General features: G+C 34.4%; 1 protein-coding gene and 1 pseudogene across 1 annotated transcript; both read left to right on the top strand.

Moving 5' to 3' along the window:
- The first annotated feature begins 778 nt into the window (after positions 1 to 778).
- Positions 779 to 8,662, top strand: LOC125662264 (uncharacterized). The gene is made up of 2 exons (XM_048894436.2): positions 779 to 925; positions 7,990 to 8,662. Exons 1-2 carry the CDS (start codon positions 783 to 785, stop codon positions 8,360 to 8,362), a joined length of 516 nt encoding a protein of 171 aa, XP_048750393.2. The 5' UTR covers positions 779 to 782; the 3' UTR covers positions 8,363 to 8,662.
- A 7,679-nt stretch (positions 8,663 to 16,341) lies between these two features.
- On the top strand, positions 16,342 to 20,123 carry LOC125669442 (uncharacterized; annotated as a pseudogene).
- The last annotated feature ends 3,171 nt before the right edge of the window (positions 20,124 to 23,294 follow it).

Genomic DNA, 23,294 nt, shown 5'->3' with positions numbered 1-23,294 from the left:
TCGATTTCTTCGAGTTGATATCGTTATGAATCTCAAAAAAACATTTTTAAGAGGAGTCTAATGAACGAGTTGATAATTATTGAGTGAAAAGGTATTGTTAAAAAGCGTCTCCTATGACCTTTAAGCGCCACGTAGAGGTCAAAACTAATAAGATAAAGAGCCTTCATTACTACGGTCTTCAGCGATATGGGTAACAAAATTCTTGACGGGACTTAACAAAAAACAAAATACAGCGTTGAGCATCATACATTGGTTACAATTTACAAGATAATGAAAAATCACTTATACGACGTTAAGCCCCGCGCATAGGTTAACGTTGATGCTGCCTCAGATATTTTTTATGTGAATCAAGAAAGTTATCTCCACTTTTTCATACACCTGGTGAATCCTCATGTAGTGTATATCATTAACGCCGAGGTAAAGATGTAGCTACAGTAGAGCACCACTAAATATACATTACTAAGCTTTCTATCAGACATGAACCCCAGACTACAGTATTGTCCTCTATTATTATCCGGAAATAACACCCTTTGTAGTCATTCAGTTGAATGAACGAATTCGTAGTTTAAAACGTCATAGAACCGGATGACATTCTCTTGAAAATAAGGTACCCAGTCGCACAGGTAATCGTAATTACAAAATGTAGTTTCTTTAAACAACATCACCTGAGCCTTTTGAAAAGATCCATCATCTGTCAGACGTCTACCAAACCCACGCTTTAAGTAAAGCCTATATAAATGCAGGACATTCGTCATACAGGTCTTGTACATCACAGGAAGAAAATGGAAACTTTCAGAGCATGCGCAATAATGTTAGTGTCCATTCTAGCAATAGACGCTAAAGCTTTCCAGGAAGTCAGACTTCTCACGCCACTGAGATTTCGTCTCCTACAGAATGGCAACGGGCAAATAACTGGTAAAGTAGGGTGAGTATTTGCCAAATTTATTGTAATCTAATGGTGCTGGTTCTACCAATTACGCTTTGGTGATTGTTTTTCTAATTTATTAGGTAGTTGCAAGAAAATGATGGACATACTAAATGTGTTTAACGGATTTTTTCGACTAAAGGATAGTGTGAAAAAAAAATGATAGAAATTGTTTTATTCTAAATTTTGAGATGGCGATGGAAAAAAAGAAATAAGACCCTGATCATGCGCAGAAATTAAACTGCCTTGTAATCGAAGACATTTTATAAGGGGTGTATCTGTAGCCCTCTGGTATATCCAAATTGATTGATTGTATAGTGTTTAATGTCCTGCTTAAGAAAGTTTTAAACAGTTACTATGTTAGCTTCGCAACCAAAATCCCCTGATGAAATCTTGGTGCCGCGTTAAACCTAATATGTTTAAAGCTGACATGAATTAATAAATACGTACACCTTTCTCATCTTATCCGCCATATTTCTCTCAGGTAGCCTAATTTACTCTACCCATATATACTCCAAATGTGATTGTCACACCTGAGTGATTTTTCTAGGTGGACTCGACAAGTGTACATCTCCGATAGTAATATATAGGGAATGCGAAACAAATAAAATAACATTTTAAAACATGCTTTGCTCAAAATTACAAAATATTTATTGTATAGCAATGCAACATTCCAAAAGTTTAGATAATTTAGAAAAGATGCAAAAAAAAAAAAAAAAGCTTTTCTTGCATACTTGCAACTGCATGCAAGTATTTGCAGTTTCTTATGAAATAAATGCGGAGAAATCATTTGCCAATTACATACTGATAGAATGGAATAAGCAAAGAGCATAAAATATTTTATTTATATCAATTCTTGCAAAATACAGGTCCATGCCATATGCATAATATGTAATGCACGTGGCATATTCGTCAAAAAAACTCGTATCAAATACGGACGTCTATTCAACAGGTATCGGAGATGTGCACTTACCGAAAATATTAGATTCTCTTTATTCTGATAAATCCACGAAACAAAATGATAAACTCCATTTGATTTGTTTACAACAAGTTGTCATTCCATCATACAGATTGCGACACACTTCACCCGTGCCAAACGGGGTGTATTCAATCGGGGGAGATGTCAGAGTCGAAAATTTTTCCTGTATTGAATGCTTGTCTGGTCGAGGTTTTGCAGTTTATTGAAATCGGGAATCTAATCATATACACTGAGCATCTGGTTGGATATATTGCGTGCTCAATTCAAAATTTATCGATGATCATATACAAACTTGGATATACAAATAAGGGAATAATGATCGAAAATATACAGTACATCTGTTTAAAAATTCGGGTATTACATTTGCAATCCATAATAAACAGTTGATTACACATAGACACATATAAAAAAGGAAATGTATAAACGAAAATATAGTTTTATTGTTTCTTTGGGAACCACATAATTATTTACGGTCTCCGTTTGTCCATACTCATTGATTGGACGAGAGAGAGAGAGAGAGACTGTCCTACTTCGATGTACAATATATCATTTCACAGAAGGAAAGAAAATTGATCACTGATATAATGGTAAGCTTACAAGCATTAAAAATTTTCAGCTATTTAAAAATTTGTTATTGACAATATATTAAAAACTTACAGGAGTTGATGCTTATAATTGAATTCATTACAAATCAAAAAAAAATATCAGTTTTAACTGTGCATGTAGAAAATACTGACTTTGTATGTTAGAATAACGAAAAAAAGTAAATTGTCAAAAAAGTGGGGAGAGCAGACCAGCTCAGCCTCCCTGCCCACCCCAACCCCCTGTATACGTGCCTGAAACAACACCAATTCGTGTTGAAAGAAAGGTGCATATCTGCATTTCATTAAATTGCAAAGGAGCTCGGATTTATGTGTTCCCCATTTGATTATTTTGTATGCAAGATTCGTTCCCGAATTTAGAATCATGCTTTCAGTCAGAGCAGAAATAAAATCATTTTGAAGTACATCTAGTTTGAATGCAAATGTGGGGTTCCTTCTTTTAATTTCATCAGACTCATTTAAACCCCCTCCCCCAAACTATGCAGCTTTGTTTTTATTGATATCTAAATCGGCATATGAATTCGGATAATATACATTATAATGTTTTTTCGTGATCATATAGATATCGATACTAAAAAATGTTGATACTCTTGCCTTTTGCATATCCTACTAATGCATTGCAGTAGATTGACACTGTATCATATTAAAAAAAAAAAACCTCAACACGAATTTTACTAATTTATGAATACTAACATCTTATCGGATACATTTGAATTTGAAATTTCGACGTACAACGGTATGTCTATTTTCAGAATATATCCATTGCGCCAGATCTCCGAAATGAAAATAATCATTATGGCATGTTACAGAAACGTTAAAACACACATATGCTATAGTCCTGCAATGCATGCATGCGATTTTTCTGAATACATGTATTTATGTATTCGTGAATGAAGTTCCTACGCTTAAAACTATCTTGGCCTTTATGAATTTTGTTTTGTGTTTTTGGTTTACCATTCCTTACACTGTGTAAATGAAGTAAAACTTGGTAAAGGGTGCAATTCTACACCATACAATTAGTATGCATGCATGTGTTGAAAAGCAAAATGTACATGTAATAACCAGACATGTATCGTCATTTTTCATGGGGTGGGGGGTACAACAGGAAGAAAAGAAAATGGAAAATTGGAATCTTTAAAATTTCTTGCCATTCAAAATAATAATTAAAAAGATGAACGAAAACATCAATAAAATAAAACATAAAACCCAAACAAACCAAGATGTTTTATCCGATGTTCAAAGTCCTAATGTGGGGGCGAAGGGTTACAAGAGTCTTTTATTTTGACTGCCTCAATAATTTCCCCCTACACTTTATTTTCTTCCATTGTTGGGGGTGGGATGGGGTGGTTAGAGTCCTCTACTATGAGTGCCTCATAATATCTTAATTTTCTTAATTGGTGGTGGTGTGTGTCTTCTACTATTATATCAGAACTTTCAAGCTGGGGTCAATTTTGGGGGGAGGGGGTTGTCACCCAATATATTTTTTTATTTGCATTACAAAATAACGGCCTCTCACTTCTGCATCTGTCGGCGCGGGTTCGAAACCCGCTCGCGCCGGTAAGTGAGAAAGTTTCCCAATTTACTTTCGGAAGGTCGGTGGTTTCTTCCCGGGTACATTGTATCTGGTTTCTCTCTTCCACCAACAAAAACTGGGCGCCACCAGATAACTGAAAAATTGTTGAGTGTGGCAGAAAACATAAGAAAAAACCAAACAAACAAAATAACAAAAAAGTGGATATTGTTATCAAAGGTGGGGGACAGACACTGTTGGCCCCTCCCCTTGATTCCAAGTACTTTGACCTTTGTATTTGGGAGAGGGCCTACATATATAGGCTATGCCTGTTGCCCAATCCTGTTGAGTTTCTCAATAAAATATGTTTAAATAAAAAAAAATTATATGTGCTTGATAACTACGCATATGATAAACTCAATTATTACAGTTTACATTACTACAATTTGCATCCGACGCAGAATGTAATAAAGCAAAATGGCATAGATATATAAGATCTATTAAGCGCCGAATTAGCATAAAATGAAGTAATTGAAAATAACATTATTTAAAGATATGTTTAATTTTTAATTATTGCGTGCTTTAAATGAATCAAATAAATCTGTAATATCAATTAATGAGAGCAATATTAAGTTACTGTTCTGTTATACATGTATTGAATTAACGATATCATTTGTCTTAACAAGAGCGCGATTATTACAAGATCATCGTTTGAATCTCTCTCTCCCCCCCCCTCTCTCTCTCTCTCTCTCTCTCTCTCTCTCTCTCTCTCCATACACTCGTGCAGTGTTGTATATGCAAATTATCTATGCACAATGAATTTATGTACCCAAAAGATTTCCTGATTTATAAATCTGCAATACTCTGACAAGCAAATCATACGGTATAAGGATTCATTCACAATACAGGGTAAATATTCTACTCTGATACTTCCCCTGATTGAAGATAGCTGATCGGCACGGGCTAAGTGTGTCGCAGTCTGTACAATGGACAATGTTGTTTACTGTTGGAATACAAATGGAGTGTACCGTTTTGTTTCATGGATTATGCTAATAAAGGGAGTTTTACTACTACTTTGAGTATTTTCGACAAGTGTACACGTACATCTTCGGTCCTTTACAGATATTACGAGTAGACCCAGGTAAATAATCATCCGCATTCGATGCTTTTTCATGGCGAGCATACATGACCATGTCTTCTTTTTCCGTATAGTAGCATTTATGTATTTGCATTTTGCTTGAAGTAAGTGTGAATGGTATAGAATTTATACCCTTTGCTTATTCCATTTCATCTGAAATATTTTTCCGCGTTTTTGTATAGTTTTGACGTATTTATTGCAAATGTACCACATTCACGTAAAGAAAAGGCATTCTATATTTATTTATCCAAAGCTTTTAGAATGATTTACTACTGTACGATATGTTTATTGTAATTTTGAGCACTGCATGGTGTTTCAAAACGTGATTTCATTTCTTCTTGGTGTCCTATAAATTAGTATCGGAGATGTACGTGTTACCTGTCGAAGCTACCCGCACAGGTAAATCAAAGACACTGATGTGAAGTGAAGCGTAGCACAACTCGTACCCTTATATACCATGCGAACCCTGATAAATATAACAATAGAATATCCAACTAATATGGCGGATTAGCAAAGAAATATGGCGGACATATAGAATTATACTATATTTATTAATTCATGTCAGCTTTAACATAGTTAGTGACTGTTCCTTCGCCCACACGGCATTAGAGATGAAAGTTACAGGTATTTGAGATATGACACTGGAAACGGAGGTCTTTGTAAGAATGGGTTTTGCACGAAACAGAGCTCTCTCTCTCTCTCTCTACTACGGTCAATGCTGTCATGAATATTGGTCAATTACGAAAAGCTGGTCATGTCTCTAAAATATATGAGTAAAAATATTTTCGAATGGGACGTAAAACGATATACTACAAAGTCAACACCATAATTTAATATATTGAATATCTTGAAAGGAAAAGTTTCGTATTCTGAAAGGTGAAGATAATGAACAGTGATCAATCTCATAACTCCTATAAGCAATACAAAAAATACGTACTTGTGATAAGTGGCAATGTGTTTTGTCGCCTATTAGAAGGACGAAAACAAAACAGTTCCCCAGTCATTGTCATCCTGAAAGCCAAATGCATTGTTATATAATTAGTGATGCGCATGAATGCATTAACGAGTTTTTACTATCTAGCTAAACTAATTTAGAGGCCAAATGAAAGGTGAAGATAACGAACAGTGATCAATCTCATAACTCTTATCAGCAATACAAAATATATAGTTGGGCAAACACGGACCCCTGGACACACCAGAGGTGGGATCAGGTGGATAGGAGGAATAAGCATGACCTGTCGACCGGTCTTATCCGCCGGGAGCCCTATATAATGATCAGGTAAACGGAGTTATCCGTAGTCAAAATCAGTGTTCTAAGAACGGTGTAACAATACGCCAGACAGCATTTGAGCCAATGATAGGTCGTATTTGCAAACTAGAACGTTATAACGACCATAGAATTTGCGAAATGCTGACTTCAATCGAGACTGTTGAAACCCCTCTACCTTCAACTTGTTTGTCAGTAGCTTGCCTCGATTTAAAAACTGACTATATGCAGAACAAGCTCTTGCGTGTCGAATCAGTTGAGATATATAAACACCATATGCAGGTGATAATGGAATATTCTACCTAATATGGGAATATGACGATGGAGAAGATAAAATCATCCCGTTTTTCTTTAATGCCAGTACTTAAGATAACAGCAATGGAAAGTTATAGATTTATAAACGAACAGTGGTCAATATCATAGGTTATATAAAGAATACTAAATTTAATGTAATTCCACCCTCCTGTGATGTCATCAGATTTTGCAAAATCAATTATTTATTTAGATTTATGCATGATACGAACATAAATTTTGTTGGAGTATTTTCCGATACTTATTGTAAAAAATCTTGTTAGAAATAAACTATTTTAAAAGTCTAAGTTATCGAGGAATAATCAATGAAACATGTCAAAATATTGAATCCAAGGGCAATAACTCTGTTTCTATTGATTTCTTTATCTAGTCTATTATGCGATAGATTTCCTTTATTTTTTACAGATTTTTTGTGAAGATATAGTTTCATGAAATTGTTATGAATGTTACTGTATCGTCATAACCAGTTTTTATGAAAATTTGATAACGTTGTTTAAGGAAAATAGCAATTTTCTGACGGTGATATATGATTCTGTTTCTGTACGTCTCTCATCTTAAAAAGTGTGATGACCTATGTATTTTATTTGATAATTTGTTAGTTTTAACTCTAATGAATGGAAATAAATACACTTTTCAAACTTGTATCAGATAAAACTGCGAATATGGAGTCACCTTAAAGTAGGGTAAACACGGATATCTGGATATACCAGAGGTGGGATCACCTACTAGTAGGAGTAAGAAATCCCTGTCACACACACACCACGAGTCTTATCTATATGTATTTCATATGCAAACAAGATTTATGAAATTCTTATATCCCAGTATAGCATTAAAGTTTATTCTTGTACCCAAAGAATGGTCGTGTTACAAGGAATACACAGGTAAAATATTCAAGCACCATCACTATCAACTCAAAAGCCACATACATCCGAAGTTCATGTTTCGGATTTCATGAAAAAGCTATCCCCCCTGTCATTCGTTTTCGGATTTTCATAGTTTCTAAGAAACAGTTCCTCGCCTCCTGGTATGATCAGAAAATGTTTGAAAAGAGGTGGGTTTAATGAAATATGGGACATGTCCCCCCACCTGTGTTTAAAATTTAAAAAACCTCCTTTTTAGAGAAAAGAGGTGCAAACATGGAACGCTCCTCCACAATTTTAAAGATGGAATTCTCGTCTGATTACATATAAATGAAGACCGATTTATGAACTTACTGTTACGAAGAGTGAGTTTTGAATCTTTTTTTATTTTTCCAGAATTGACGGAAAACAAAAAATAGAAATGCATCTCAAAAGCAGCAAAGGCCAATGTAATTGTCCAGGAAGTTACAGACAAAACTGCGCATGCGTAGATGAGATAGTGTATTTCCAAAATCCTTCAAAACACGACATCCTTGTTCCCAATCACGACGACAAAGGGGTTGAGTCTGCTGTCAACAAAAGACAAGGAGAGTGGTTTGATGCCCTTCAAAAGAGGCAGAGTTATCGTCATCATACAATGATAGAAAACAGCATGGCGGAGCCAGAAAACATACTAGAATTTATGATCGGTTTGCACGGCGATCCCTTCATAAAGCATCTCAATGAAAACTACCCAGATCTGTATCAGGGCAGACCAGCGAACTCCTAAGAACTAAACACTGTCCGATTTCTGAATGACGATGAATTCTTCTGTTGAATGCTACAGTCATGTTTTTCCCCATATACCTCAATCGTTTGGTGAATATCGCTAGTTTGATATACATGTACCATAGCTCTATCAAACGCCTGTTGTATATAACACTTCCTGTCCGGACTACTTTTGAGATCATCCCCAATTCAAAATTCACTAGTTTGCTTTCCTGTTTACCATATAGGTTACATGAATAAAACCACATGTCATGACCTTTTGAAATAATCTTTTCAACAATATCTATCAAATTGAAAGAATAAAGAATATACTAATAAATTTGTTTATTGGTTTATAAAAATAAAAGTTCTGTATCAGCTCTATCAGAAAAATGATCAGATATATCCTAACATCTGACAAGCGGTACACTATTGATAAAAGAATCAGAAAATAATGTGTACAAAATTTGCTAGAGAATAGCATGTGCCTACTGACACCTTTCACAGAAATGTACACACTGTAAACAAATACTCTGAAATGATGAATAGAAAAGTACACATCTCGAGATGTCAACAGGAGGAAGTCCTGCCCTGCGGACCATTCATAGACAACGCAGTAGTTCTATTCAACAGGTCACGTGTCTCTTCTCTTAGGCCGTCTTGGACGTAACGAAGGTCGACATAATTGCCATGTTTAGTCAACAGAGTGTTTCATGGGAAGCCGTATTCTCCTCTCCAATATCAAAGAAAACACATGAAAATTGAATTTAAAAAGATTGGTATTCCGTTGACAAACACTTTGTTCAATAAATCACTGCTTTATCTAAACTAAAGTAAAACTGGTCTATTGTCTATTGTCATCGATGATTGATGTGAATTCAAAAACTTGCAACCAAACCTTTTTCAAGTGCATGTCAATGATGTTGCGTAAATATAAAAAAAATAAATAAAGAAATATGATAGTTGAATAAATATGAAATGATTACTAGGTTCATTATTTCAATTCCTTCTAAAACAAATTACATTCAAAGAATAAAACTGTGTAACTGTATAATATTTAGCACACACATTTTTATTGCGCAGGAACCGGAACAAGCATTTCAATTGTGACGTCACATTGTTTCGCGGATTTTATCCCAGTAAAGCTTTTCATTACCTAGCTGCCTTAACCTACCCGCGTATATTACACAACAAGAACCTCTTCCATTTGGTAGTAAAGAAGGAAAACTTGAATTTAAACCGACTGACCTTTGTTTGACCCCGCAAAGGGGCGTAACTCGCGGAGAAGTGTCGCTACGCATAGTTGTATGAAGGATAAACAGTGGTATGAAAGAAAATGAAGGAATTTTCCTCATTATTTGTAATTCTTGGCATAAGAAACTCTCATTACAAATATGTTGAAATCATGTGAAGGTTCTTAAATCATTGAAGAGGAAATTGGTATGTCAGAGTTTACTCCCCTTCAGTTGAACCTGAGCATTATTACGTCGTAGACTTGTGAAACTTTTCTCTGAAATGATTTCAGACACAATTTTAATAAACAAAACCACAAAAAGTTGCTCTGTAAAATCCATTTTCCACAGTCGTAACTTGTAACTCTCCCCTCCCCGAATTTTCACTATCATGGCAAACACTTTGGAAAACCGCGACAACCGCACACATATCTTATTTTATTACACACGGGTAATTGACTTTCTTTTTCAAAATGCATCTAAATAAAATGGTTTGATGGACGTCACTGGAATACAAGTAATCAAACTTATTTTTAGATTCAATGTTCAACTAAAGCGACATTCAATTATGGGATCTCGCCTTTCTATAACTGCCGTTTATCACCATAATTAAACGGTACCACTATGCAAGAATTCAAATTAACTATATAGATTTTATTCATTCTATTTCGTTTTTTCCCCACCCAATTGGAAACAAATATCTCATAAATTTATGGGTTACCTTGTTTAATAAACAGGATATCTGTGAATATTATGAGATATCGAATAAAATATATTAGATATCTTATAAAATTTCTTTAATAAGATATCTTATAAGAGCTATAAGGTATCTTATTAAAAGTTATAAAATATTTTACAAAATTGTAAGATTTAAAGTTTATAACGTATAAATAAAATATAAATGATATATTATGAACTTTGAGGCATGTTATATAATAGGATATCTTATTTTATAACATATTTCAAAGACCGCAAAAACCGAGGTCCCTTGTCAAAGCAGGTGTGGAACGATAAAGATCTTTCCCTGCCATAAGCGCCGAGCATAGGCTTAAATTTTGCAGCCCTTCACTGGCAGTGTTGACGTCTCCATATGAGTGAAATATTCTCGAGAGGGACGTTAAAAAATATTCAATCAATCAATTAAACTGTATAAGAATTCTTGCTTATCTCAAATACTTTATAAGATATTTCATATATTTCATGAGATATCTTATATATTTCATAAAGCCTATAGAAGACTGTAACTTACATGATATATCTTATTGGAAATAGAAGACATATCAAAGTGTATATAAGATATCTTCAGAGAGGAAGAAATATAAATATGACGCGTCAAGTTTGAGAGCATTATCACCCCCAACAACTACATGTATGATCTTACAGTCCTCCACGAGGTCTAGCGTTAGTCATGATGTCACAACTAATATAGCAACGGCAACAGCTCTTATTATCCTTCAGAATACTACAGTCTATTTCATTGGTCTAGGACTAGTCACGTAAAGGGAGACAATTTGTTACATCTCCCTCACGTATAGGGGGACAACTAATTCTAATGCAATTTTGCATTTCACTTGACGTTTACGTTTTTGTTTTGAAATACATTACGAAATCTTTACGTTTTACATTATGTTTTTGTGTCATTTTACTGTGATGTCACAATTGAAAGTTTTCCCTCTTTCAACTTTCTCAAACTTCAATGTTTTGCTTTCATTAACATATATATCTAATAAATGTATGACACTGAGTGTAAAACAAAAGTGCATGTAGTGAAGGGTACAATTGATTTCATCCCCCGAATACTATTGAAAATTTATTGGAATTTTTTGCAGAGAAAGTTGTTACGAATTTGTTGACGTTCTGAATAATACAAAAAGATATATGGTACAAATCAATAACTGTGTGATAGTTTTTTAACGTTCAGATTCTTCAGGATAATGAAACTATTATTGACTGTTTAGCAGGGAGAGGTCACAAATTACCAGGTCTGAGTAGGGTGCATAGGCTCGCTCGGGTGATAACCCTACTAAGATCTGATAAGACCTGATAATTTGTGATGTATCCCTGCTATGCAGTCCATAATCGTATATTATCTTTATCTAGATAAGTTTTGTAACGTAATATATTTCAGACACGTGATCCATTTTCTGTCTATCCTTTTAAAATTCATTTTCATCTACTTACACAAACTGCAGAACAAATTCTGTACTGAAGAAGAATATGTCTACAATTCATATTGTTTTGCAAACATCAGATCTAACCATCTATGCAGAATATTTTCTGGCAATTCCTATATTTCTTCAAATAAAGAAATGGCTGTGAAATTTTGAAAGCACTTGTTTTTATGTGTTGACATTGATTACTTTTCGTTATCTTCACCTTTCATTCTGTTCATGAAAGGTGAAGATAACAAAAGGTAATCAGTCTCATAACTCCTATAATCAATACACCTTGACTGGAAACAGGTGGCGGTCAGACGGATTCCGTAACCGGTGTATGGTACCTCAGCTGGTCCAACACCTCCCTAGAAGTTCAACTCTTCTAGTTCAAATGATTTGCATTTTCTATTTGTAACATTTGGTGGTTTAGAAGAATAGTTTTCTACACGATCAAGCCTCCCTTACGGACTAAGGGTATTTGTAGAGATGATATATTGTATCTTTGTGGTTCATGAGAAAGTTTCCAAACATTTTTTCACTAATCTTTGAACCCGTCTTGTGGTCCCATCCTATGGTACATAGAGGTTCTTAAAAAAAATAATTCAAAGTGATTCCTTCGAAGTGAAAAGTGAAGATAACGAACAGTGATCAATCTCGTCATTCCTATAAGTAATACAAAATGGATAATTGGGGAAACACGGAACCCTCGAAAGACTAGAGGCGGGATCAGGAGCCTAGGAGGTGTAAGCATCCCCTATCGACTTGTCACACCCGCCTTGAGTTCTATATCTTGATCAGGTAAACGGATTTATCCACAGTCAAATTCATACCGATTGGTAGGATGTTCGTTGCACATTGATTTTGACAACGGATTACTTCATTAACCTGATCAAGATATAAGGCTTACGACAGGTGTGACCGGTCCACAGGGGATGCGTATTCCTCTTGGGCACTTGATTCCACCACTGGTATATCAAGTGGTCCGTGTTTGCCCAACTCTCTATTTTGTATTCCTTAAAGGAGTTATGAAATTGATCACTGTTGGTTATCTTCACATTTCCTATAGAGTCTTAAAGTAACACTTCAACCACACCTCGTGTTTGGGTCACAACTCTCGAAACTATATAAATTAAGTCAAAGCTGCACTAGAAATTTATAGTGAAATCATGCAATACATTTAATCACAAAGCTTCATTAAATATTGTCACAAAGTTATCGAAAGTTGTATGATTATAGAAAATCAAAAGATGAAATCATAGCGTGCAATGTTTTACATTCGTGACAAAAGTGACAATACCGTACAATGATTAATCTCATCAATCCTTAAAAATTAGTAGGGCACACACTGATTATTGAAAACACCAGAGGTGGGATCAGCTGAATATACAACTTTCTGGCTTTCGTTCACAGTAGGGATTAATAACAGGATTATTATTTTTGCGGTTTGAATAGACAAAACAACAACGTGAGATCTGCCAAACATAGTCTTCAACAGATAATACTGCATTAAGGTTTAGAAACATATCACAGTAACGACAGAGACCGGTTCACCCAGGGCGTCTGAACGGAGAAGAACGGGATCTTTTGTACGCTTTTATGTCTGCTCAAAAACATCATGACGTATGTACTTGGTATTAGGAATGGGGTGTTTTGTTGTAAACATGCAAGATTATTTAAGATTTGGACAATCGGAATTTTTAATTTTTGGTAAACACTTCAGTTGATTTTATATGTTTTGACAAGGCAAATACAAACTGGTATGCCTGAATATTGCAAATGATACTGGTAGCACTTGGTCTTTGTTTTTATATGTGTGCTCAGCATTTATATTATCAGGTGTGTATTGATGCCAACTTTTACCCCAAATCTCGCTTAGAATATGTCCTCAGTACCTGTTGCTTATCATGATAGGCAATTCACAAGGACAGTCCTTCGGAAGAGATCGCAGTAATCAAGAACACGTGTTACAGCAGGTGTGCCGCGGTAAAGACACCCCCACAGCTCTGCTCAAAGGCCGTACGCGCCGAGCATCGGACAAAATGGTGCATTCCTTCACCGACAATGGTGGCGTCTTCATATGATTGAAAAATTCAACCATATACACCCAACCAACACCAAAAAATAACGATGGAGACGCTGACGTCCTGCCGTTTGTCTCGAAGTTAAAATTCTAGTTACGAATTAATGTCTATCTATAGTAAAACTCCCAAACATACAACTTATTTGGAAAATTCTATGACATCTTTAATTTCTAGTTTACTGGGGATATACAAAATCCAAATGTGGAAGAAAATTGATATATTAATACCCCGGTAGATCCAAAAACGTTGTAGATGTATGAAAATATCAAGTTGAAGGCCACAGAGATATTTTTCTGCTTCTTATGAAGTTTTTTTTTTACTTAACGTGACCTCAAAGATTACCACTGAAAGTTAGTTAATAGTGGAGCACAAACTGTACTCATTCGAATTCCACCAGACTGCTTTAAAAGCTTATCATCAAATACTACATGGATTTTGTCAATAGTAAACTTCAGCATATATTTCATATCACTTTCAGTATGTAGGAATATAATGATGTTGAATAAGCATTCTTTTCATAAAAGGACTATATTGAGGAATTCAGTTTTATTGAAGCAGCTCAATATAGTGTCAAAAAGTAATATTCTTTAATTTATAAGCGTAAATTTTGGAGTTGGTGATTTTGAAACGGTTTTGTGATTTAAAATTTAATAAAATTTACTAAACGTTCTTCAGAATTATGGAGAATTTACATTTAATCTTGTCAGCATTTTCAATTTTCCCTAGAATCTCAGTATCATTTTAATGAAACTTGGCACAAAGTATCCATAAAATGCAGAATCATAGTACCTATTTACATGCAGAGATACTGGTAACTGAAAACTATATTGACAATCAGGTGAAGTGTTTAAAAATTCTGACGAAAAAAAAAATTTGCAATCTTCCATACTAACTAAATATTCAAATTTGTTCAATCTACAACTCTGAAATCGGGTCGATTGATTGATTTGAATCTTGTTTAACGTCTCTCTCCTCTCTCTCTCTCTCTGTCTCTCTGTCTCTCTCTCTCTCTCTCTCTCTCTCTCTCTCTCTCGAATTTCAAATTTAGGCCTTTGCTCAGCGCTTACGGCCATTAAGCAGTGGGGGTTCTTTAGCTTGTCATACCTACTGTTACACGGGACATCTATTTTAAGGTCATCTCTGAGGACCCATGACATTCACACCTGATGCCAAAATTTGGCCGATGGATCTGTCACTATCTGTTTAAACGACCTAGGTCTGTCGCGGCCGGGCCTCCGCTTGCGGGGCGAACGCTCTAACCTCTAAACCACCGCGGCGGTTATTAAAGTTTTGTATATTGTGATACAATTGGACTTGAACTAGTTTTACACATTATTTTGTCCTACTTTTACCCTATTCTCGTGTTAACCCGTGCAGAGTTTCTGAATTCAAGTATTCCTGATAGCCAATTATTTTGTCATAGTGGCCGATATTTGTAGTGCTTTGCCACCAAGAGTACTACAATATCAAATCATGATACGTAATGAAAATATTCAAATATTTTCTTCCTAAGAACCACAATGCTAAATTCTTGAAATTATAGTATTATGTAATTATCATTGCGTATTTTGAACACTACCTTGACAACGGAGATCCTTCGTCACACTAGTCGCTGAGAAGAAAAAGATGCCTCATTACCACGGCCTTGTTTGATTGTTTGTTTTTCCTCTCGCCGAGAATTTTGATTTATATTGAGACGTCACCAGCTGTAGATGAAGTACCACGAATTTATACCTATACACAACACTGAAGGAAGTAGCAGCGAATGTTCCTTGACGTGCCAATGCCAACGTTTTAAGGTCATATCCGAAAGGTCTGCGATTCTCACTTCTAAATGCCGAGAGTTTGACGAAGGAGCAATCACTACCTACATTCTATATATTTTTACATCTTAGGTTGGATGTTTTTCCTGAAACGAGTAGGGCTCCAGCTCACGATCTCCCTCACGACGTGTCGACTACTACGAGCTTAAGTGTCCCGCATAGGTCAATATTAATAAGATAAAGAGCCCTCATTAATTTCTACGGTCTTTGAACATTCTCGAGAGGACGCAAAACAAAACCAACTAGAAAAACCTATAGCGTTAAGCATCATACTTTGGTCACAATTCACAATATTCTAAGATTAAACATTCTTTTTGAAGAATTTATCGATGTGTAAACTCTGGATATTTTACTCACAAACCGAATAGAAGTGCGAAGCTCGCTTATGTTAAGTTTGTGAGTAAAAAGTCGATAAATTCTTCAAAAAGAAAGATTGTTTCTTTTAATTCCAATTCGTTCCCTGTATTATCGATTTCAAAAATTTGAATAGTTTTCCCACACTATGCTTTTTGTTTTCAAGCGAGTATATATAAATAGCGTTTTTGGATTTATAGATCTGTAAATTATCATTTAGCTTTATTTTTGTCCAATCAAAAGAATTGTAACAAACAACATTGGAATTATAATGAAACATCATTGACACGGTGATAGGCACTGTGCATAGGTCAACGTTTATGCTGCTTTATTCTTTATAGGAATAAGCCTTTTCACGATAACTGCGGGACTGTACTTCGCACATGCGCATAAACGCTTCCGGACGGCAACATCCGCGTTCCATTGTATGTTTATATTGGCAACAAATCATGGTCATTCAGTGCGTTGTATTTAAATGCTCGAACCGACAAGGAAGTAAAGCAAAAGAGAAAGGTGTAAGTTTTTTCAGATTTCCCAAAGACAGAAGAAAGCGAGCCGCATGGATCAAGACAATAAACAGAAATAATTGGGCTCCAAATGAGTACAGTAGGGTATGCTCTGAGCATTTTGTTGATTCTTGGCATAGTGACTACCCCACGGACATCAACTATCGCCCGACTTTGTTTTCGTATAAGACAAGGGAACCGTCCGAGACACAGGCTGCTCGAGAGGAAAGACACAGTAAAAGGAATTTACTTCAGGTGATTTGAATGTTTACTCTACGATGACTTTACACAGGTAGAACGTACATCTTTAACTATAGTCGTATTGACGCAGAGATGAATGAATTCATTAGGATAAATGAGTTCTGTCCAAAGTCTCTTCGTTGTTCTTTTTTAATGAAAAAAAATCAATGTAATCTATGTGAATTAATATATAGATTCATATATTATACATGTATATATACTGTTCAGTGTATGGCCATAAGTGAGTCATTCCATTTTTCACTATGTATTTCGTTGAAAACTAATTGTGAGGTCACGTTGTCCAGTTTTTTTCTTCTTCTTCTCTTAATTATTTAAAACTGTTCAAATTTTCTGCTGATGCTTTGATGATTGAAAATGATTTATGAAATTACCAAAGAAAAAAAAATTAACTTCAAATTACTATAATGTCATAAAGAATTAGTCTCAAATTTACAATGTCTCATACCGAATTTGAAAAGAATTGAAACAGTACTTAATGCCTTATGTTCTGACATTTAATAACTGGCCATTTTGGTCCCACCCTGATACCAAAATCCCTATCCCTGGGATCATCAAATTCACAATTTTGATAAAGGAATATCTTTTCTTTCCAAAATATCCATTTAGTTTCAATTTAGTATCAATGATATAATTAAGTGTTTACACTTAAACACTATATATACTATGTTTGACCCTACCCTGGGCTCAGATTCTCTACCCAGGGAATCATGAAATTTACAATTTTGGTAGTAGTCTTCCTGCTCTACATCATTTGTCTTGCACATGTGTGGTTGTAGAAAAGAATATTTTTGAAATTGGTAAATATTTAACAGTTTTTGTCCCACCCCTAAGGCCTTAGGGGTGCAGGAGTCCTGAAATTTACAATTTATGTTCCACTTGTCCCAAATATGTTTCATACCAAATTTGAAAAAGAATTGGACTGGTAGTTATCAAGAAGTTGAAAATGTTCAATTGTTAATGGATGGCAACCAATTGCAAAAATGATACATGTAACACACAATTTTGATGACTTGAAAAGTACCTTTCATTAGTAGAACTAAACACCACACTAGAACGCTCATGTTGTTTGACTTTTTTTTCCATATTGTAATTGATATGAGGTGAAATGACAGTTGAGTTAGTTACTGTGATAAAATTATTCACATTGAGTTACATCACAATTTAACTGCATTATATGTTTTATATATTATGACCATATATATATATATATATATATATATATATATATATATATATATATAAATGATTAATTTTTTTTAGGAAATCAACGAGACGGATTGAACAGAGAGACTTTTGATGCAGAAACACCACGACTTCAGTCTGTACTCACATAGCTATTATACATCACAACCCGACTGTCTACAAGACATCAACAACAATGATGAGGATATGATTCTTGATGATGGTGATATAAAGACTTTGAAAGATGAAGGTACATATAAAAAAAGAAAATATTAATATTTCAAAGAGGTTTTAAATATTATTGAATATAGATACAGAATTTAATTGTTTAGGCTTGAATTTTGAACATATTGGCCAGATCAAAAGTCAATGTCGTACGAAAATATGAATGAGGTCTACTATAATTATTGTTGTTAAGACCCCCACCCCCACCCCCTAAAAATGAGAGATTAAATTAAATAAAATCTATAAATCATAAACTATTTCATGAAAGAAACATCAGTAATCATATACTTTTATGTGTATACTGGTCATTGTCGGGTAACTTGTGGGGCTCTTGACTCTCCCACCACTGTTTTGTATCCTTTCTTGACCAAACTATTCAAATTTAAATTTGTCATTAGACACCCATCTGTCTGGTCTCAATCCTTAATGTTATCTTTTAATTACAGGTGTACAGTGTGACCCTGACCCTCTGCTACAGTACAACCTTGCCTTGAAGAAGGAGTTAGACGACCTCAAGAGAGAACGCTCCAGATACATTTGGAATGTAGAGAAGATTGCCAACGATGATGCCAAGACAAAGTTTTACACTGGGCTGCCTTCTTTTGCAGTGTTTATGTGGCTTTTCAAGTAGGCATACAAATTTAGTCACATTTGAACATAGTGGTACATAGCTTTGTAATTTTAGTTACTTTTCGCTAAGTTTTACATCATTCAAATATAGATCTGCATTGCATGTTTTTCTATTGCTGTATAATCCTAATACATAATTTAATCCTTTTTTTAATATAGCTCCATCAGACCAAAGGCAGAGAGAATGAGGTACTGGATTGGCTCCAACACATACCTGACAGCAGACAGACAGAGGAAATCTAAGGGGTCATTGGAGCTGGTTGACCAGTTACTTGATGTCCTTCTTAGACTTAGACTAGGACTGTTTACCTCTGATATTGCCCATAGATTTGGTATATCAGAGAGTACTTTTTCCAAATATTTTGCCACCTGGATTTCTTTACTTGCATGTGAACTGAAATCTTTAAATCCATTTCCTGCACGTGATATCATTGACAGAACAATGCCATTATCTTTTAAATCAAAGTATTCATCTGTTCGAGTTATACTCGACTGTACAGAACTTTTTATACAGAAGTCCTCTAGTCTTGTAAATCAGAGTATGACATTTTCTAACTACAAACATCATACAACTGTGAAATTTCTTGTTGGCATCACACCATCAGGTGTTATTTCTTTTGTATCTGAAGGTTGGCCAGGTAAGGTATCTGACAGAGAACTGACAATTAATTCAGGTATTATAGATCTGTTAGATGAAAATGACAGTGTTATGGCGGACAAAGGTTTTACGATAAGAGATCTGTTGGAAAATAAAAAATGTAATTTGAACATTCCTCCATTTAGAGGTACATGTCCGCAATTTTCAACAGATGAAGTTTTCAAAACACAGGAGATAGCCTCATTAAGAATACATGTAGAGAGGAGTATAGGTCGAGTTAAAAATTTCCATATTTTGGATGGTGTTATGCCTATAACTTTGCAACCATTAGTCACTAAAATTTTCCAGGTGATTTGTTCGCTAACAAATCTTGATGTGCCATTAATTACAAATTAATTTCAATTTATGTACATGAGTGTATTTTTATAGGAAGTGCTGCTTTAATTGATTTCAGACTGATGAAAATGACAAATTGTAATTCAAAATGATTTCAAACTAATTATTCTGATTGAACTCATGTCAACATAGTTTTTATTTTTGGAATTTGATAATTAGGAGAACAAAACATTTATGGTGGAACATGACATAAAACTTGAATAGATATTTTAAAATGTGAGATTTGTTAAAGAGAAAATGATTCTTATGCTTCATTTAAGTGATCAGTACACAACTCTACCTTTGTACATATGTTACACGTTTCTTGTTCATGTATATTTATAAACCATGCTTGCCATATTTATGGTATGATTCCAGTTGGTTTGTGATTGGCAAATGAATATTTTTTAGTTTAATGTAGAAATCCATTGCTATCTGATAAAAATGACACTTGCAGTCATTTGAAACTGTTCTTCAAAGATATTGGCACTTGTTTATACATTTGGGATAGATTATATGAAATAATTTCTTTCAAAACTTAATTAATTATTGATTAATGAATTATTGATTATGCATGTTGATCATTGCATGATTTGGCATTTGTATACTGTACAACAAACAATGATATGTGTGGTTATCTAAATCAAATTTTAAAAAATCAATTGTCTTTCCTGTCAGAAGTGCATAATATATATATATATATATATATATATATATATATATATATATATATATAGATACAAGTATGATGAAATTTCAACTTTATTGTCAGACTTTTCTTTTATAAAGCAATAACTTCAAATGATACATTGTAAATGTAACTTCAGAGCTTCAGATATTTAAGGATGAGGATTTTTTGCAGAAATATGCATTATGAAGTTTATCAAATTCTGAATTGGAAAAAGAATTACTTCTATCCATTAGGAGAATAAAAATCAAAGTGACATTGCTCTTATGACTATATCTCAGGAAAACAGAATTTGAACAGATTAAAAATCTTAAAAGTAGATAAATAATAGAAATTATCTGGAGCTCTGTAACTGGATAATGTGATGCATATAAAATTCAATAAGTCTAGGCATCATAGAGGACACAAACTCTGAATCAAAATATACTCTGTCAATACAAATATTGTTCTGAGCAGCGTCTGTCCATACTACAAAGTCACACCATGGTAATCGCATAATTGCCATTTCTCCCTGAACTTGAGCATAAAACTTGTGGCTCTTTTTGAGACGTGGTCCTTCCATACTATATTCTAAACAGAAATTTGGACATCCCATTGCAACAATCTCACTCACTTCCATTGTTGTTACTTGAGTTCCCTTGATGGAGTATGGACACTTAATCTCTAGTACACCTATGCTGTCACCATCAAAAACTCTCCCGTCACTGGAGGCACCCAAAAATGAGTTATCTGTGCACAAAGTGAGACCTGTATCCTCAACTTTAAAATTGTTGTTTGTGGCAGTCTTCAGATTGACATACTCTGAGCGTGTCTTTGCCTCATTTTGTTGTCCCCACTGAACAGCTGGTGGCAGAGATGCATACTTATAAATACACAGAACTTTAACCTAGGGAAAGAAGGCCCGCACAATTTTAGTTATATATATATCAAATAAAATGATGACAAAAGAAATACAGCATGGCGATCAAGTACATTGTATTTATTAAAGTTTGTTTATCCCCATATGTTATCATTCATAATAAATGTATTACATTCATAACATTATAATGATAATTTTAGTTTTAATATTATGTTTTCCATATCAACATATGAAAGCAACAATTTATATTAAATTAATGATATCAGCCAGGGTAGCTCAGTAGTTAGAACACCCGACTAGTAGTGACGGATACTTTGCAATGTTACAAATTTATACTACATGTACAGATGTAGTATGAATATTTAGCTTGGAGAATAATGCCAGCTACATTAAATGTAGCCTGACTTTAAGGAATTGTGGGCCTAGCTTGGAATAATTGTCTGGTTTTATCCACAGGCAATTGCATCTCTTGGGGGTCGAATTTACTATATATACTTTATATAGTAAATTCGACCCTAAGCGATGCAATTGCCTGTGGTTTTATCGTTACACTGTATTTGTATTCCGCATTACCTATATACACACGTATGCCCAAGTATTATAAAGTCATAAACTATCACAACTTACTTCTGAAGACTAGACCCTTCTACAATTTGCTTGATCAAAGACTTTGGATTGGGTCCAGCCTTCAATACATCACCAAATATGGAACTGGTTAAACGACCAATATGTAGTTTCTGCCACATTTCTGATGTCCTCTGGCCTCTTGTACTCGTCTCAATAAATTCAACCAATTCGTGATCAATTGTAATCTGAGGTGCTGAAATGTAAAAGTTAATCATCAGGTAATCATTATATTAAACTGAGGATGCATATGATGGTTAGTATTTTGCATATTCTTAAATAATATTGATGTCCATCAAATTGAAATCTATAAATTTTGCAGCTTTCAGTATAGTTATATAGTATATATGAATTATTTTTTCATTCCTTACCATTATCCTCACAAAATATAAGATTTTTCATCCTTGTCACCATTGGATCTTCAATATCCTGGACCTCCATTTCCTTTATGGCTTCTGGGGCATGGTCGGGTATATTCCACAAGTGGGACATCCCTACATAATGAGTGTATGTTTATGAATGACATCTATTAGTGACATAATGACTCCTCAAAATTAACTATACAAAATTGTTAAAATCTATAAATACTAATATCTATACAAGTAAATTTTTCCTGTTGAAATTCAATCCTTAATACCTGTATGTGGAAAGACATCTCTTAATTCCTTTAACTGCCACAGAGTGGTGTTAATATTTATGTCTTTGTCATCTGAATGGCGAGGATCATAGGTTGCGAGTGGATCAAGGTTTTCTTCAGTATCTGCCAATTTAAGCTTTTTCTTGGGCAAAGTGCTGATTGGTCCGATTGGTTTTGTTTGTCGCCCAGGAATGATCCATTTACATGGTTGAGATGTACAGCTCTCTGAAGTCGTCTCATTAGTTTTTGCATGACTCAATGCAAAAAGTAGGGCGCCTATGTGACTACATGCCTGTGCTAACCTACAAATTCATAAAAAGGAACAACAAAATTAATTTTAATAATAATATAATCTGTTATAAAGGAGTAATCAAATGCCTATATACATGTATTTTTTTCTGAAGAAAAGTGTTGTATATTTTCAATTGATTAAAAGAAATATACAATCATAAAAGATATATCATTAATATGAAATCATTTTAAATTCATAATTGTGGCAATTATGATTTCTGGATAAATTTGAAAAGCTAAGTTTCTAATTATCTAAAACCCAGCTTTTTAGAAGAATTTTACTTTTTATTTGGTGAAATAAATTACCCAATAGGACACTGACAGCTAGTATCCATGCTGTACATTTGGTTTGCCTGCATTTGTAGTCAGGATGCAAATGAAAACCTGATATTGCTGTTTCCTCATAGATGCCTGACATTTTGCTCTGACATA

The sequence above is a fragment of the Ostrea edulis genome, chromosome 8, assembly GCF_947568905.1.
Source record: "Ostrea edulis chromosome 8, xbOstEdul1.1, whole genome shotgun sequence".
Taxonomy (NCBI): Eukaryota; Metazoa; Mollusca; class Bivalvia; order Ostreida; family Ostreidae; genus Ostrea; species Ostrea edulis.
Note: the sequence above shows the minus strand (reverse complement) of the source record. Positions and strands in the feature narration are given on the sequence as shown.

What these genes read in the sequence shown, in the direction of transcription:
- LOC125662264 (XM_048894436.2), top strand. Translation starts at nt 783, where the DNA reads ATGGAAACTTTCAGAGCATGCGCAATAATGTTAGTGTCCATTCTAGCA. An exon ending in CAAATAACTGGTAAAGTAGG is followed by an intron (nt 926 to 7,989) that starts GTGAGTATTTGC and finishes TTATTTTTCCAG; the next exon opens with AATTGACGGAAAACAAAAAA.